Source organism: Oncorhynchus clarkii, chromosome 28 (assembly GCF_045791955.1).
Source record: "Oncorhynchus clarkii lewisi isolate Uvic-CL-2024 chromosome 28, UVic_Ocla_1.0, whole genome shotgun sequence".
Classification (NCBI taxonomy): domain Eukaryota; kingdom Metazoa; phylum Chordata; class Actinopteri; order Salmoniformes; family Salmonidae; genus Oncorhynchus; species Oncorhynchus clarkii.
The window spans coordinates 7,728,932-7,747,076 of NC_092174.1; the positions used below are offsets into that span (position 1 = coordinate 7,728,932).

Below are 18,145 nucleotides of genomic sequence, written 5' to 3' on the forward strand. Positions count from 1 at the left end.
AATCGTGTCTTGATTGTCTTTCCCAGGGGGACGTGGGCTCTTATGGACCTCCAGGACAATATGGCAATTGGGTAACTTTCCACAATAAATGTCAGTTTTTTTTGTTGCTGTATAATCCTGCAGTTCCTAAGACTACAATCCTTTCTATTTATTCAGGGACCTGAGGGTAAAGAAGGATTTGCTGGGACACCAGGTCTACCAGTAAGTGTGTGTGTGTGTGTGTGTGCACGTGTGTGTGTGTGTGTGTGTGTGTGTCTTCATCCAGTGTAATATTTGGCCAAATTGTTACTCTAGGGCATCCCAGGCCTTCAAGGACCAATGGGCCAACAAGGTGCCCCAGGATGCAATGGAACAGAGGTGCAGTAACAGTGGCTATTGTCGCCATATTCTCTCTATGTGAACCTCTCTGACAAAAGGTAGCACACCAAGCTAGATATGTATGCTCTCTTTCAATGCAGATGTGGACAGATTCACAATTATAGTCACACACTTTAACTACTGTAGACAGCAGTATTAGTAGTGTGTATCACTACTGTTTATCATCAAATAATAGCACAGTCATGACCTATAATGAGACATCCAAAATGTGTTTCAAATGGCACCCTGTTCCCTAAATTGTGCACTACATTTAAACAGAGCCTTGGATTTCCTGGTCAGAAGTAGTGCAATAAATAGGGAATGGTGTGCCGTTTTGGATGCAGTGCCACAGTCATTTTGCATGGCTACCCAGGCTCCTTGATGCAGTCAAACGGCGGCGGTCATTAGCTTTGATACTGTAATTGGTTAGATACCATCCAATCGCTGATAACTTTGTTTTTTACAATGCGTCTCGTGCCCCTCGTCACCACAAACAACTTCAATTGTGGCTCTCTCAGACTAAAGTATGTAGCGAATGACAGAGCAGCAGAATAATTGAGTGTGAGTCGTCAGGCTAACAGTCCTGCTAACGGGTGCCAACAATGTCTTTGCAGGGGAAGAGGGGTTCAACTGGTCCACCTGGTCTCCACAGCAGTGATGGATTAAGAGTAAGATGGATACATGCACATCTTTACTTGTGTGTTTCACTACTGTCTGTCAAAATACGCTTTTACCGTAATGTTGATAGTTGTCTTTTATTTGACAGGGTTCACCTGGAGCACCTGGACCAAAGGTAGTCCCTCTTTCTCCTCCTCCTGCTCATACCTTCATCATCGCCATCCTTCTAATAATCAGCAGAATTCAAAATGTTGTGTGTGTGTGCGCATGTGCAGGGTGAACCTCAAACAATTAGAAGTGGGCCACCTGGACCTAGAGGAAGAGACGGTGACCAGGTAACCAGCATCATCCCATAATGTAACATCACTCTCGTTGTTCTCCCTTCTCTCTGTCCCTCCTCAAACTCCAGTTCCGTACCCTACTTCTCTTTCACCCTCCATCTCCTCTCTATATCCTCTATATGTCTTCTCCTTCAGTATCTATTCATCCTTTTCCTTCATCCGAAATGGACCCCTAATTATGCGCTTGAGCCGGATCAAGTGAGAAGTGGTATTCGCCAAGCAAGCAGTGTGTCGTCCTTTCAATTAGCAATATGGATCCCCTTGCCTACTGATAGGCTATGTTTGCCATGCTTACACGAATCAAATCCTCTGTCATCCACTAGTGCATATGGGTTATGGGCTTGTGGCATTTGGGACTGGGCATGTCTCTCTTCTCTTTATCAGAGATAGACATTAACCCAACTCTCTGTGGTGTCTTACAGGGTGTCTCTGGGTCACCAGGACCGACGGGACCACCAGGGGAAGCTGGACTTCGTGGGGTTGAGGTAAGTTAATTGTTTTGCCTGGACTGAGCTTGGCTATGCTATGTAAATGTAGCAAAATACTTGTATTCTTTATTAGGTTTTTCACAGATATGCCATTGGTTTGTATAATATTGAGGTGCAATAGATAATACTTATGCAAGGGTTGTAACATACTGTGTATAGTTATGTCTTATTGTGCATTATTGTTACTCTCTCTATCAAGGGATTGATAGGCCTACATGGAGCACCAGGATTAAAGGTAATAGGTGTGTGTGTGTGTGTGTGTGTGTGTGTGTGTGTGTGTGTGTGTGTGTGTGTGTGTGTGTGTGTGTGTGTGTGTGTGTGTGTGTGTGTTAACAGTAGGACATTGGGATATTTGAGGTCAATGGAAGGTGGCTCGGTTGTGCTGTAACTGTTGACCTTTTCTGTAGGGTCAAGAGGGACGCAGCTCTAGTATCCCTGGCCCTCGTGGTCTAAAGGTAAAGACAGTAAAGACATTGTAACTCAATATTTTTGCTTTATTCATGTATAACTCGCCTAAATCTCCTAGTCCTCAGATCTCTGAATCTCTCAAAATGGAATATTTTGAAATCATGCTTCCGTTTAATGCTTGATTATATCTCACCTTTGTTTCTCTTATGCTAAAACTCATAACCATATATATCATTTGTACCTATACAGAATCCAATTACTTCAGTACCTTATAAATGGTGGCATTGAATGCCTTTTAGAGTAGGCTATGTTTTGTAGTTATTAAGACATGGCCTTCTTTGCACTGCCACTGTGTGGCCAGTCTGCGGAGCTGCACTTGAAATATGAAGGCGAGAACTCTCTGTGTTTTCTTGTTTGTGTTACATGTATACCATAATGTAAATGTGTGTTAATGCTTGTGATTACCGGTATCTGTTATACTAACCCTGCTGTCCTCTTGGACCAGGTTTCTCTCAATGACTAGCTCATCCTAGCATCCTAACATCATAATTTGCATGTATATGTAGCACATGGGGATGTGTGAAACTACCCCTCAGCCTTAAGTGTCAAGCTTGCTTCGCCTCATTAGCTAGCTTTTGAGGTGGCGCGATCAGCTGAGATGCTTTAGGGAGCACGGTCACGTGTGTTTGGGAGGCAGAGGTCCAGAGTTCGCGCCAGGTATGGGCCGAATCGGGAGGAGGTGGTAATTGCTAAGCCAGCAGTGTGATGTCCTTTACACATACAGGTGGATAAAATATGAATTCCATTCAATGTACAGGATATATGTGTGACTGGTTCCGTTTCTCTTCTAGGGACACCAAGGGCCCCCTGGAGTCCCGGGACCGAAAGGGATCAAGCTATACGCCCACGCTCCCTTCGATATGAAGGTATAGTCAAGCCATGTCAGACCTGGGTTCAAACACTATTTGAAATCTTTAAACTACTTTGATAATTTGCTTTAGCCCGCCTGGAGTGTGAAGTGGGTGTTTTTAAAATGATTTTCTATTGGTTTCATTGCAACAGGCAAGTTCAATAGAGCACAGCTGATGTTTTACCGTAATTTCGGGTTAACCCAGATCTAAAGTGTTCCGTAATTGGTCAGATGCTCCATTAAATTCTGGGTCCATACGTGTTAAGAGAAGAGATAAACATGAGGATCAGAGCTGGAAGGAAGAGCTCCACCCTCTCTCTTTGCAAGTTACGGGCAAATCTATGTCCCCTTCCCTTCAGAATTTCAAAAGATGCTAACTTCTGCAAAATCGTGATTTGTCCAACCACCGAACAGATCTACAGTACCATTTATGTTTACGTAGTCTGTCCACGAGAGATTACCAATACCACAACATGACCTTTTAGTGCCCGCAATTGTGACCTGATAATAATCTTTTTAGTGATTTAAGATTATCATTACTGTGATTAATCAATAAATACTGTGATGTGTGTGGACTAATATCTACCCTTTAAGAAATCTGTATGACAAATCAGAAAACCTCACTGATTGGTGTGATGGAGGTCAGCTGACCCTCGTCTTTTCTCTCTGCAGGGAGAGCTAGGTGAACTGGGTGAGAAGGGCTGTAAGGGTTCACTTGTAAGTCATCTCCTTGTTTCTCACTCCTCATGCATATCTAGCTTTTAATCATCCAAAGTCTGTTTTATGGGCAGAATCATCCAGTTACATTTTATTTGACAGGGTTGTGTGTGTGTGTGTGTGTGTGTGTGTGTGTGTGTGTGTGTGTGTTGTAACGGTTTTGACTTGAGGTTATTTTTTTATAGGGGTGCCAGGTAGGTTGTGCCTACCAGAGAAAACATTGGTTTCTCCTTTTGTTGTTTGGGAGGGAATGAGTCCCATCTGGTCCGTCAAGTCTACACCATACAAAGGACTTATGTAAACGTCAGAAGGGAAATCAACTTTTCATAAACCCTTAAAACATTGAAAGAACTTCAAAAACAACTATTCTTTTGCGTGGGTTGTATTAGCAACATCAATGGATTACACACACATAATAATATAACACAATGAGTTCTGGTTCCTCCAGAAATGTCCTGTACCTCGGGCCTAAAAAGAGTCCCGCCCGGTAAGGAGTTCAGTGAACTCAAGTGACTTGTCACGCAATGTTGGTCCGTTCATTCCGTGTAGCGTAAACCCAGTATTAAATCATACAATCAATATAACCATTTTACCACAGAACTTTAAAGCGTATCTGCTCTTACTAATTCCTCAACTACATCTAACTACATAAATCATCACCGTATACATCATATCAAAACAAATGAAATACCGTATACAAAAAAGGTGGTAGTCAGTCGGTCAGTCAGACAATCCAATCCGCCACCAGATCTCCAGCGGAGAAAGGCCACGAAGAATAGAGAGGAGTAGTCCACGGACGCAAAGAGTGGATCCGATCCTGGGTAAACTCTCAGGCTACAAAACACACGTTTAACAGCAACAAAACAACCGGAATAGAGAAGCTTCGGGAACACATCCTCAGTCACGTCTCCATCACAAACGCCACTTTTGCGCAGCTGATGCTGGCTATTTAATTGGGAATTAAAGGGCAAGCACCCTATTGGAAGGAGAAGCACTGAGACGGCTCAAAATAATTCAGGGCCGTCACACACCCCCTCCCCTGGAAAAAGCCGACCATTGCCCTGGAAGGCACATCTTGGTCGGGGTAACCGAGAAAGGTCTCCTCATCACTTTCCTCTACAAAAATTCTCATGACTTTTTGGAGCTCACGCTCCTCAGCTGAGGGGTCACAGGCCTTAAGGTGTGAGACTTCTGGGTCTGGGAATCCGAGAAAAGTCTCCTCACTTTCCTCTTCAAAGATATCCAAGATCTTGCGGCGCTCAATCGCCTCCAATTCCTCAGCCGAGGGGTAACAGGCCTTAAGGCGTGAGACATGGACAACGCGCATATCTTCACCTGTGTCCTCTTTCACCACTCGGTAGTTCAAAGGGCCCATCTGCTCCACAATCCTATATGGTCCTTGCCATTTAGGAGCGAGCTTGGCAGAGAAGAATTGTTCAGCTTTCGAGTAAGGATGAGAGCGAAGCCACACCCGATCACGAAGCTGAAACTGCATGTCTCGTCTGTTCTTATCATAATTTCTCTTCTGCTTGAGTCGAGCCTGGGTCATGTTCTTTGAGACAAGAGCTCTCAAGTCATGGAGATGGACTACCTGGTCATAGCAAGCAGCGTCTGGAGTAATCTGCTGGGGCTGTAGCACCATATCCAAGGGTCCTCGGAGGGGACGACTTAGGTTCAGCTCTGCAGGTGTGACTCCAGTGGACTCTTGCACAGCAGAATTCAGGGCAAATCGAAACTCGTGAAGGTGCTTGTCCCAGTGTTTGTGCTGGGTCCCTACATAGGAAGCAATCATTGTCTTCAAGGTTCGATTTACTCTCTCAGTGAGATTGGTCTGTGGGTGATAGGCCGTGGTCAACTTCTGTCTCAGGTTCCATCTTTGGCAGGTCTCCTCAAAGAGATCAGAGACAAATTGGGAACCTCGATCAGACAGGATGTAATCAGGCACTCCCCAGCGAGTCAGGATCTCTTTCGTAAGGATGTTAGAGACGGTCCTTGCTGTAGCCTGACGCAGGGAAAAGAGTTCCACCCACTTTGAATAATAATCAACAAACACAAGCATGTACACATTCTGATTGGAGCTTCTAGGAAATGGACCCATCAAATCCACTCCTAGCATTTCCCAAGGTCGGGTAACCACCGTTTGCTGCAACTTGCCAGCAGGCTTTCTACCTTCTGGTTTGTACATTTGACAAACCTGACAGTTTCGGATGTGTGACTTCACATCCATGCTCAGATGTGGCCAGTACAGTAACGCTTGCAACCGCTTGTAGGTTTTGAACCTGCCCAAATGACCAGCTAATGGGTCTTCATGGAAATGTTGAAGCAGTTGTAGGCGTAGAGTTTCAGGTATGTACAATTGGTAGAGGGTTCTGTGTGGTAGTTGTACAACACGGTAGACTTTGTCTTCCAGGATGGTCAGCTTTGTGGTAGGATTGACCATCTTTTCTCCATCTTCCAGGATAGTCTGGTACAAAGCCTGTACTTCTGGATCATCCTGTTGGGCTTTCCATATGGTCTCATCAGAGATGGGAAAGTCTGCTTTGGGCGAGTCTCGACTGCTTGACAGGACAGTAGCACATGTAAGATGCGGGCCACCGTTGCCACAAGCAGGAGCTCTGGATAAGGCATCTGGAACAGTGTTGTATTTTCCTTTCCTGTATTCTACTGCAAAGGTGAACTCTTGCAACCGTAGAGCCCATCTTATGAGTCTGGTGCTTGGTTTGTTGGTCTTGAACACCCACACAAGGGAGGAATGGTCAGTGACCACAGTGAAGTGTCTTCCCTCCAGGTAGTACCTCCACTTTTCCAAAGCCCAGACAACTGCAAGGCACTCTTGCTCGGTTGTGGAGTAGTTCCGTTCTGCTCCATTCAATGTCCGACTGGCGAACGCTAGCACTTCTTCAGTGCCAAGTCCAGTCTGTTGGACTAGGACAGCACCAAGTCCAACATCACTTGCATCAGTGTAAACAACAAAAGGGGAATCAAAGTTGGGATGACCTAAAATGGGAGGTGTGACGAGGTGTCGTTTCAGGGTTTCAAAGGATGTCTGGCACTCTGCCGTCCATAGGAATTTCACTCCTTTTCGCTTCAACGCGTTGAGGGGTTCTGCCACCTGGGAGAAGTTCGACACAAACCGATGGTACCATCCAGCCATCCCAAGGAACCGTTGAAGGGCCTTGAGTGTGGTTGGCACAGAAAAATCTTGTACCGCCTTGGTCTTTTCAGGATCCACATGAATGCCGTCGAAAGACACAATATGGCCAAGGAACTTCAGGGAAGTTTGGCAGAAGTTGCTCTTCTTCATATTCACGGTCAGACCAGCTTCTCTTAGCTTGTCCAACACTGCTTGAAGATCTTGAAAGTGTTGTTCTCTGTTCTGGGAGTAGATAATTATATCGTCCAGGTAGACGAAACAGATCTTCCCTTTGAGCTCACCTAACGCAATCTCCATCAGTCTTTGGAAAGTGGCAGGTGCATTCTTTAATCCAAAAGGCATCACCTTAAAGGAAAACAAGCCCTCAGCACAGACAAAAGCAGTCTTGTCCTTGCTTTCCTGGTCCATCTCAACTTGCCAATAACCACTATTGAGGTCAAGGGTAGTGAACACAACAGCGCCAGACAATGACTCCAGGATCTCGTGGATGGTAGGAAAAGGATAGGCATCAGTCTGGGAAACATTGTTGGTCTTCCTATAGTCCACACAAAATCTAAGACCACCAGTCTTTTTTGGGATGAGGACAACAGGAGCAGCCCAAGGAGAGGAGGAACGTTCTATTATATCTTGTGTTAACATATCATTAATGAGTCCCTTTTGGATGATTAGCTTCGCTGGGGACAAACGATATGGCTTTTGCTTGATCGGCATTTCCTGTGTAAGGAATATTTTGTGCTTCAGGAGCCCGGTGCGTCCTAGCCTTGAAGTACATACATCAGCATTATTCTGCAGCTGTTCCAACAGCCTTAACTCCTCTGGATGTTCCAGCTGAGCTCTTCTTACAGCCTGTAAAAGGAGATCGTCAGAAGGATTATCAAGGGTTAGTGGTAACGGAGCAACGGCAGAGAAGACTGCCATATTTGAACCCCAATCATGTAACTTCGTAGCTTCTGATTGGAAGAAATGCTTCTTGCTCGGATTGTATGGAAACCAGTAGCAATTGTGTGCGATATCAATCTGGACACCACTGAAGTACATGAAATCAATTCCCAACACGACAGGAAAAGCAAGGTTCTTGGTTTGTAGGATCACCGAAGGAATCATATAGGAGCGGTTACACAGGCGGAACTCTACCTCACTCCATCCAAGGGGTCGTTTAGCCTCACCATCCGCCAGATAGAGTGGACCTTCTGTCCACGGCTTCAAGTTGTATTGCGGACCTTTAACCTCCTTCCACAGTTTCTCATTGAGCAGTGTGTAGGATGACCCGGTGTCCAGGATGGCTCTTCCTGTCCATGGGCCTATGGACAGGGGTAACACCAGTTGGTGCGGTATGAACTGAAAGGAAGGGGATGTCGATGGGGGGGCGTAGGCAGTGACTCTTGGGATTTCAGCTCTGGTTAAAGCACCCAGAGAAGGATGGTCATTCCTGCGAAGAGAGTTAGGTGTGTTGGCCTGTTGTGATTTGTGGTTTCTGGAAGGGTTTTCTTGATACGGTCTTGGACATGTAGCTGAAGAATGTCCCTTTTGGCTACATCTCCAACAGAACATGAGAGGGGTCATGGCTTGAGACTCTGGCTGTTGTTGATGGTCTGTCTTGGGTAACGGTTTGGGTGTCTGTTTCTTTCTTTGGTCATATTGCTGTTGGCATTCTCTGTCCTTCTCAAACTGCTGTCCCAAGCGAACCAGTCCATCGACAGTGGTGACTCGTTCTCGGAGTTGACTGGCTAGTAGTGGGTTGATGTTCTTCAAAATAAATTTAATGACCTCTTCCTCCTCAATGCCAGGTTTCCACCTTCTGCACAGGGAGTGGTAACCGTATGCAAAGTCACGGATACTCTCTTTCTCTCTTTGTACTCGATTCCTGACTCTGTCTGCCAACTCATCTGTGTAGTCCTCAGACAGAAATGCAGAGGAAAACTTGGCCTCAAAGTCAGCCCAGGAGGTAGTGGTGAGACGTGCCACATCCCACCAGTCTCGAGCTGTCCCATGCAACACATTCCTCAATGTGGCAAGGAGTTCTTCGTCAGCCAGGGGATTGAGGGCAAGAAAGTCACGACATCTTTCTAGGTACATTAGCGGATCAGGACTGTCATCTTTTTTCCCAAAGGTGGGAAATTGCAATTTAATGGGCATCGCCCCCACATGACGTCTACTCAAATCACCATGAACAAACGAGCTAGGAGGGATTGAGGAAGTAGAGGGGAAGGGAGTTATCGGACAATGAAAATGAACACCAGGATGCATGGTGGATTGCATCCTGCAAGGGGTGGCTGTAGCATGGCCTTGTCTTGGCTCTTCAGAGGTGCCAGCAGGCTTTCTACCTTCTGGTTTGTACATTTGACAAACCTGACAGTTTCGGATGTGTGACTTCACATCCATGCTCAGATGTGGCCAGTACAGTAACGCTTGCAACCGCTTGTAGGTTTTGAACCTGCCCAAATGACCAGCTAATGGGTCTTCATGGAAATGTTGAAGCAGTTGTAGGCGTAGAGTTTCAGGTATGTACAATTGGTAGAGGGTTCTGTGTGGTAGTTGTACAACACGGTAGACTTTGTCTTCCAGGATGGTCAGCTTTGTGGTAGGATTGACCATCTTTTCTCCATCTTCCAGGATAGTCTGGTACAAAGCCTGTACTTCTGGATCATCCTGTTGGGCTTTCCATATGGTCTCATCAGAGATGGGAAAGTCTGCTTTGGGCGAGTCTCGACTGCTTGACAGGACAGTAGCACATGTAAGATGCGGGCCACCGTTGCCACAAGCAGGAGCCCCAGTGGCCTAATGGATAAGGCACTGGCCTTCTAAGCCAGGGATTGTGGGTTCGAGTCCCATCTGGGGTGCCATTTTTTATGTAACGGTTTTGACTTGAGGTTATTTTTTTATAGGGGTGCCAGGTAGGTTGTGCCTACCAGAGAAAACATTGGTTTCTCCTTTTGTTGTTTGGGAGGGAATGAGTCCCATCTGGTCCGTCAAGTCTACACCATACAAAGGACTTATGTAAACGTCAGAAGGGAAATCAACTTTTCATAAACCCTTAAAACATTGAAAGAACTTCAAAAACAACTATTCTTTTGCGTAGGTTGTATTAGCAACATCAATGGATTACACACACATAATAATATAACACAATGAGTTCTGGTTCCTCCAGAAATGTCCTGTACCTCGGGCCTAAAAAGAGTCCCGCCCGGTAAGGAGTTCAGTGAACTCAAGTGACTTGTCACGCAATGTTGGTCCGTTCATTCCGTGTAGCGTAAACCCAGTATTAAATCATACAATCAATATAACCATTTTACCACAGAACTTTAAAGCGTATCTGCTCTTACTAATTCCTCAACTACATCTAACTACATAAATCATCACCGTATACATCATATCAAAACAAATGAAATACCGTATACAAAAAAGGTGGTAGTCAGTCGGTCAGTCAGACAATCCAATCCGCCACCAGATCTCCAGCGGAGAAAGGCCACGAAGAATAGAGAGGAGTAGTCCACGGACGCAAAGAGTGGATCCGATCCTGGGTAAACTCTCAGGCTACAAAACACACGTTTAACAGCAACAAAACAACCGGAATAGAGAAGCTTCGGGAACACATCCTCAGTCACGTCTCCATCACAAACGCCACTTTTGCGCAGCTGATGCTGGCTATTTAATTGGGAATTAAAGGGCAAGCACCCTATTGGAAGGAGAAGCACTGAGACGGCTCAAAATAATTCAGGGCCGTCACAGTGTGTGTGTGTGTGTGTGTGTGTGTGTGTGTGTGTGTGTGACAGTGTCGTTTCACTACAACATTTTAGTCTGCCATATGACTCCCCTGACATAGGGAGGTTTCTTTCCATGGGTGTTATGTCACTAGAGTTGTAATGCAAACCGCTACCTCTGTCATGACAATGGTCATCTGACATGAGCGGTCGTAAATTGACATGTTACAACGCCATCATGTTCATGTCATAGCGGTGCTATCATGTAGTGTCTCCTGGTATCCTAGCTTTAGATTCAGAAGTTTAACAGTCAATTAGATGAACTGTCCTGTCTTGACTTGTCTGTTTGTTTGTTCAATCAGCCTCTCTGTCTGCCCTCAGGGTTATGCTGGCCACATCCATTTTAAAGGAGCAAAAGGGGACCAAGGGGATGTTGGTACTGAGGTATAACACTGACTCCACATAGGGTATAAATGTAATATGAGCATTATGCCATTACACTGTATAGGTGACTGACCTACGGAATGACAGGCGATACATGATGTTTTGACTGATGTGGTTATGATGATGAGAGTGATGGGAGGATTTCATGCCTCTGAGCAGTGTGATAGAATGAGCATGTGATGCAATGTAATAATGTGGTGTTGGTTTCGATGATTAGCTGTGAAACAGTACTAAGTGATAAGAGGACTGAGAGATGTGCCTTCTCCTTTTGGAGGACTGACTGTCATGAATTCCCTTTTAGGGAAGGCCAGGGAAGGATGGGGATCGAGGACCCGCTGGATATAAGGTAGCTGTCTCATCAACTGACCAGGAAACCCAGGTGTTGTAGTAATATCCTCGTGGATAACGGACGTCCTCACAAGTAAAACAAGGAATACTTCCCTTGTGGCGACATTTCCCAGGTCCCCATGAGGACAAAGGCTATTTTAAGTTTAGGGGTTGGGTTTAGAGTTAGGATTAGAATTAGGAGATAAGCTTTAGCGTTAGGGGTTAAGGTTTAGGTTAAGATTTTGAATGGAAATCAATTTTAAGTCCCTACACGGATAATAAAAGTGTGTGTGTGTGTGTGTGTGTGTGTGTGTGTGTGTGTGTGTGTGTGTGTGTGTGTGTGTGTGTGTGTGTGTGTGTGTGTGTGACTGTACATATAACTATGTTGATTATATGCTATTTTATTATTTTCATGTATGATTTTTTAAATGTATTGGCCCATCCTCTTCAGAGGACAAGATAACTTACACTTTTTGCTGTTACATGTACATTCTACACACATTTTACATACATGGCACTTTTTTTACACAGTAAAAAGGAAAAGTAAAGACTATAAGGGGGATACCTAGTCAGTTGCATAACTGAATGCATTCAAACAAAATGTGTCTTCTGCATTTAACCCATCAGTTATTTGACATACATTACATCTGGATAGATAGTATTTAAACATATCAGGTATAGATTTATTTATTTATAAATATAATATAGATAATGAGATTTTAATTTCACCTCTCAGCCCATCTCCATAAGTCTCCCTCTTATGATTTCCATGTGCCATATATTTTTCAACTGTGCTGGGATGTGTTAAATAAATTCTGAACCTTTCTAATCACGTAGTATCTACAGATGGTTAAAGATTCAGATTTTTAGTAATGACTATACTGTTGATTGATTGACTATGGCTTTCCACATCTCACAACAGTGCTATTTGTAAGGTTAGAATAATTATACAGTCTTGCCCTTCAGGGGAGAAATGGGAATCACGGTTCAGCAGGTCCTGATGGAATCCCTGGACCATGGGTCAGTCATTACCGCAATTATTTTCATGTTTATAGTGCGTGTGTGTGTGTGTGTGTGTGTGTGTGTGTGTGTACAGTGCATTCAGAAAGTATTCCACATTTTGTTACTTTACAGCCCTATTCTAAAATAGATCATGAATCTATCGTTGTCCTGTTGGAAGGTGAATCTTCGCCCCAGTCTGAGGTCCTGAGTGCTCTGAAGCAGGTTTTCATCAAGGATCTCTCTGTACTTTGCTCCGTTCATCTTTCCCTCGATCCTGACTAGTCTCCCAGTCCCTGCTGCTGAAAAGCATCCCCACAGCATGATGCTGCCACCACCATGCTTCACCATAGGGATGGTGCCAGGTTTCCTCCAGACGCTTGGCATTCAGGCCAAAGAGTTCAATCTTGGTTTCATCAGGTGCCTTTTGGAAAACACCAAGCGGGCTGTCATGTGCCTTTTACTGAGGTGTGGCTTCCGTCTTGCCACTCTACCATAAAGGCCTGTTTGGTGGAGTGCTGCAGAGATGGTTGTCCTTCTGGAAGGTTCTCCCATCTCCACAGAGGAACTCTGGAGCTCTGTCAGAGTGACCATCGCGTTCCTGATCACATCCCTGACCAAGGCCCTTCTCCCCTGATTGCTCAGTTTGGCCGGGGGGGGCAGCTCTAGGAAGAGTCTTGGTGGTTCAAAACTTCTTCCATTGAAGAATGATGGAGACCACTATGTTCTTGGGGACCTTCCATGCTTCAGAAATGTTTTGTACCCTTCCCCAGATCTGTAGAGCACAATCCTGTCTCTGTGCTCTACAGACAACTCTTTAAACCTAATGCCTTGGTTTTTGATCTGACATGCACTGTCAACTGTCTGACCTTATATAAACAGGTGTGTGCCTTTCCAAATCATGTCCAATCAATTGAATTTACCAAAGGTGGAATCCAATCAAGTTGTAAAAACATCTCAAGGATGATCAATGGAGACAGGATGCACCTGAGCTCAATTTCGAGTCTCATATCAAATGGTCTGAATAGTTATGTAAATAAGGTAATTCTGTTTTTTAAATGTGCCTACATTTCTAAAAAAACTGTTTTCGCTTCGTCATTGTGGGGTATTGCATTTAGATTGATGAGGAAAATATTTATTTAATCAGAATAAGGCTGTAACGTAACAAAATGTGGAAAAAGGGAAGTGGTCTGAATAATTTCCGACTGCATTGTACGTGTGCGTGCGTGTCTGGCAATGATAGATTTTTTTTAACGTGTCTACAGGGACAGAAAGGTGGTCAGGGTCAAGATGGGGACCCCGGGGAGGTGAGTCTGAGTGCCTGAGGTGCCTGAGATTTTGCCTGATAATGTCAGTATCAATATAGGTAGAGAAGTATCTCAGAGAGTGCTGATCTAGGATCAGTTTAGCGTTTTAGATCATAGTGATAGGATTAGAATGACTAAGATTACATGAACTCCTACTCTGAGACGCTTTATGAACACATGCCCTGGTCTCTCTGGCCTCCCCATAGGTGACCATGATTGGCGAGGCCGTGTTTGGCTCCGGGGGTGCCAAAGGACAACAAGGGTTGGCTGGCCCTCCAGGTCCCACTGGAGTTACTGGTCCCCCAGGTACTCTACGCATATCTAGCATACACACCCTCATTGATATTCACCCTCCTATCCAATCAGACTTTGAGTAGCACTGTATAATCCCACCGCATTCACCATCTTGACTAATAAGTGTGTCTGTATAGCTAAACATATCAACCTGTTTTCCAGGTAGCACCGGTTTCCAGGGGCCTCCTGGATCTCCAGGTAAGTGCTGATCCTCACTCATTCATTCACTCTCTCACTCATTCTCCATCATCGCAATCAAGTGTGTACACGGGCTCTATCTTCTCCTTCACAGCTCCTAACTATGGAGATTATCCCTACAATCGCGGAGCGAAGGGCCGCAGTGGACCTAAAGGGGATAAAGGAGACCAAGGACCCATCATCGACGGCGAGCCAGGCAGAGAGGGCTTTCCAGGAACAACTGGGGAAAGTGGAGACCCTGGACCCCCAGGACCATCTGGAGACTCAGGTAGACTTACTCTCCAGAAATATTGTAATGTTCACAGCTCTGATATTGTTAAATCAACCTGATCTCACGAGCTCACATTTACTTTTCACATGAGAAATGAAACTAATCTATAAATTACTCCCATTGAGATGATTAAAAATAAGGTTCTTGTTTTTTTCTTATTGTAGGAAATCTTAAGGGCTTTATAGGACCTCCAGGGGAAAAGGGAGCCAAGGGCTTGACAGGCGAACAAGGGTACAGTGGCCAATATGGTTTAAAAGGTGAGCTCCCTCTGATTCTTCATGGTTTCTGATTGGATGGACATTCTGGGTCATCACTGCTTGTTGATGGGGCTGTCCACAAACCCTTCTGTCTCATTGGTGGAATTCCACCGACATTGGCATTGTGGTGTGTCACTTGGTATCAAGTGTTTGTGTCACTTTGTGTCATTGTGTCACTCTTTCTCCACTACAGGTCAGAAAGGAGAGGTCTGTAGGTTGTGTACAGGAAAAGGGTCTGGAGAGCCGGGACCCCCAGGACCCCCCGGTCAGCCTGGATTCCCAGGTAACAACACCTGCAGCATAAAAAAAACGTTCACATAGAAATGTATTGTGTAAGGGCGTCCCGAGTGGCGCAGCGGTCTAAGGCACTGCATCGCAGTGCTAGAGGCGACACTACATATCCGGCTTGGATCACGGGCTGTACCACAACCGGCTGTGATCGGGAGTCCCATAGGGCGGCGCACAATTGGCCCAGCGTCGTCTGAGTTGGGGGAGGGTTTAACCGGGGGTACTTTACTTGGCTCATCGCGCTCTAGTGACTCCTTGTGGCAGGCCGGGCGCATGCAGGCTGACCTCGTCAGGCAAAAGTGTTTCCTCCAACACATTGGTGCGGTTGGCTTCCTGGTTAAGCAGGCGGGTGTAAAGAAGCGCGGTTTGGCGGGTCATGTTTCGCAGGATGAGACGAGATTGAGGAGAAAAAGGGGGTAAAATACATACCCAAAGCATTTTTATTGTGTAGAACAAAACTGATTGTATGTCACATAGAACGGGGGATAGTGTCAGCTCTTCATTATATTTCTAGCTGTAACAATCAGAGTCCATTTGAATACACCCTCGTCTCACAGGCTTTAATGCAGGACCAGGGCCCAAAGGAGAGCCAGGATTCAAAGGCCCATCAGGACCACCTGGTCAACCGGTAAGACTACCTACATAATTACTCCACTATACAGATACTGAATGCTATTTTATTTTACTTTGCAATGTCACTGTGACACTGCCTGGGGTTTTTGCAGTTATATTATTTCCATAGTGACACCTCTTCCTTTGTAGCGTTGCTTAGATCAGTAGTTCCCAAACTTCCCCATAAATGTATGTATTGCCCGCCATCTCATCGGATCTATACTGCAAATCATCTATTTTCTGTGACAAACATTTTAATTGATGAAATAGGGTTTATTTGAAATATAGTTTGCATAGTTCCTTACTCAAGATTATTCATTTTTTTGTGTACCCCTTATAAGAGCGTCCCGCAATCCTCGCCAGAAAGAAGCTCCAGTAAAATAGGTCTTTAGTTTTGAAAGGTTTGAGCTTGAGACCAGTGGTTTTATGCGTTGTAAAGGTGCAACCATGGGCTCAAAACCAAATGCTCCGTTTTTTTCTATAGCAAATCTGGGCTGTGGTACAACTAAGCCTAATTAGACTTGCCTGTGGTAATGATTCTCACAAGCAAAAAATTATACAAATGACTTTTCTCGTGATGCGCGCCCCTCAAATTATACAAATGTAACAGCCTGAGCGAATTGGACTTGAAACAACGATACAGGTGTAACCATGTGCCATTCAATTTATTGTCTGAGCGGCACTGGTGCTCCCAATTCAAAATGCCATGTGCATTCCACAGGTCACTTTTCTAAGTGTTCAAAAAAATGATCAATATTAGGAAATGTTTTGCAGCACACCTGAGCTCCTCAAGGCACACCAGTGTGCCACAGCACACCGGTTGAAAACCACTGGTTCAGATCTTGTATCCATGTTGTTGGTAGGATACCATATCATTGGTGTTGCTTGGGTACTGTATCCATGGTGCTGCTGGTATACCGTATCCATGGTGTTGCTAGGATACTGTATCTATGGTATTGCTGCAATAATTTGTTGAAGGCTTCTGGGTTACCGTATCCATGACAACTCCTGTCTGTCTTACAGGGTCCCCACGGCCCCTCAGGTGTTCCAGGGCCCCCAGGAATGAAGGGAAATCCAGGTTCCCACAACCACCACGGGATAAAGGGAGAGAAAGGATCCCCAGGACTAGCTGGCAGATCGGGGAAGGACGGAAATCACGGGAACACTGGCTTCCCTGGACGCAAGGGCCAACGAGGCCCCAAGGGTGATCCGGTGAGGATTTTCAATAGCTACTTTTTTTCTGAAATGCAAATGATTTGAATGCATTTTTAGGTTCTTTAAACTGAAGTAAATTTGTAATTTGGGTGTACTGTCCCTTTAAAGGGGGGCTGAGCTTACTGATTTGGTCTTGATGTTTAGCATGCTCATTAAGAAATGCTAGCGGACATGACTGAAACCAAACGTAAATTATCTTGGGGGCGTGGTTTCATGTGGAAAAAAAGGCTAAGAGAAGGCTAAGAGAATTCTCTTCGATTATAATCACAGCCGTATATATCCCCCCCCAAGCAGACACATCGATGGCTCTGAACGAACTTTATTTAACTCTCTGCAAACTGGAAACAATTTATCCGGAGGCTGCATTCATTGTAGCTGGGGATTTTAACAAGGCTAATCTGAAAACAAGACTCCCCAAATTTTATCAGCATATCGATTGCGCAACCAGGGGAGGAAAGACCTTGGACCATTGTTACTCTAACTTCCGCGACGCATATAAGGCCCTGCCCCGCCCCCCTTTCGGAAAAGCTGACCACGACTCCATTTTGTTGATCCCTGCCTACAGACAGAAACTAAAACAAGAGGCTCCCACGCTGAGGTCTGTCCAACGCTGGTCCGACCAAGCTGACTCCACACTCCAAGACTGCTTCCATCACGTGGACTGGGAGATGTTTCGTATTGCGTCAGATAACAACATTGACGAATACGCTGATTCGGTGTGCGAGTTCATTAGAACGTGCGTTGAAGATGTCGTTCCCATAGCAACGATTAAAACATTCCCTAACCAGAAACCGTGGATTGATGGCAGCATTCGTGTGAAACTGAAAGCGCGAACCACTGCTTTTAATCAGGGCAAGGTGTCTGGTAACATGACCGAATACAAACAGTGCAGCTATTCCCTCCGCAAGGCTATCAAACAAGCTAAGCGCCAGTACAGAGACAAAGTAGAATCTCAATTCAACGGCTCAGACACAAGAGGCATGTGGCAGGGTCTACAGTCAATCACGGACTACAGGAAGAAACCCAGCCCAGTCACGGACCAGGATGTCTTGCTCCCAGGCAGACTAAATAACTTTTTTGCCCGCTTTGAGGACAATACAGTGCCACTGACACGGCCTGCAACGAAAACATGCGGTCTCTCCTTCACTGCAGCCGAGGTGAGTAAGACATTTAAACGTGTTAACCCTCGCAAGGCTGCAGGCCCAGATGGCATCCCCAGCCGCGCCCTCAGAGCATGCG

The 18,145-nt window shown here is 45.3% G+C and overlaps 1 protein-coding gene and 1 non-coding gene across 2 annotated transcripts in view; both read left to right on the plus strand.

Annotated features, from left to right (window-relative positions):
* LOC139387545 (collagen alpha-3(IV) chain-like) overlaps positions 1-18,145 on the plus strand; it is a 66,636-nt gene that overhangs the window by 23,064 nt on the left and 25,427 nt on the right. Inside the window, exons 4-25 of the mRNA XM_071133849.1 lie at positions 27-71; positions 157-201; positions 295-357; positions 972-1,025; positions 1,124-1,150; positions 1,251-1,310; positions 1,739-1,801; positions 2,004-2,039; positions 2,212-2,259; positions 3,064-3,138; positions 3,795-3,839; positions 11,076-11,138; positions 11,440-11,484; positions 12,432-12,485; positions 13,730-13,771; positions 13,978-14,077; positions 14,228-14,263; positions 14,358-14,531; positions 14,699-14,791; positions 14,985-15,074; positions 15,637-15,707; positions 16,715-16,903. Coding sequence (XP_070989950.1) covers positions 27-71; positions 157-201; positions 295-357; positions 972-1,025; positions 1,124-1,150; positions 1,251-1,310; positions 1,739-1,801; positions 2,004-2,039; positions 2,212-2,259; positions 3,064-3,138; positions 3,795-3,839; positions 11,076-11,138; positions 11,440-11,484; positions 12,432-12,485; positions 13,730-13,771; positions 13,978-14,077; positions 14,228-14,263; positions 14,358-14,531; positions 14,699-14,791; positions 14,985-15,074; positions 15,637-15,707; positions 16,715-16,903 — 1,518 coding nt within the window. The remainder of the gene's footprint in view (positions 1-26; positions 72-156; positions 202-294; positions 358-971; positions 1,026-1,123; positions 1,151-1,250; positions 1,311-1,738; positions 1,802-2,003; positions 2,040-2,211; positions 2,260-3,063; positions 3,139-3,794; positions 3,840-11,075; positions 11,139-11,439; positions 11,485-12,431; positions 12,486-13,729; positions 13,772-13,977; positions 14,078-14,227; positions 14,264-14,357; positions 14,532-14,698; positions 14,792-14,984; positions 15,075-15,636; positions 15,708-16,714; positions 16,904-18,145) is intronic.
* trnar-ucu (transfer RNA arginine (anticodon UCU)) lies at positions 9,761-9,833 on the plus strand. The gene has a single exon. It is a non-coding gene; the product is annotated as a tRNA-Arg (tRNA).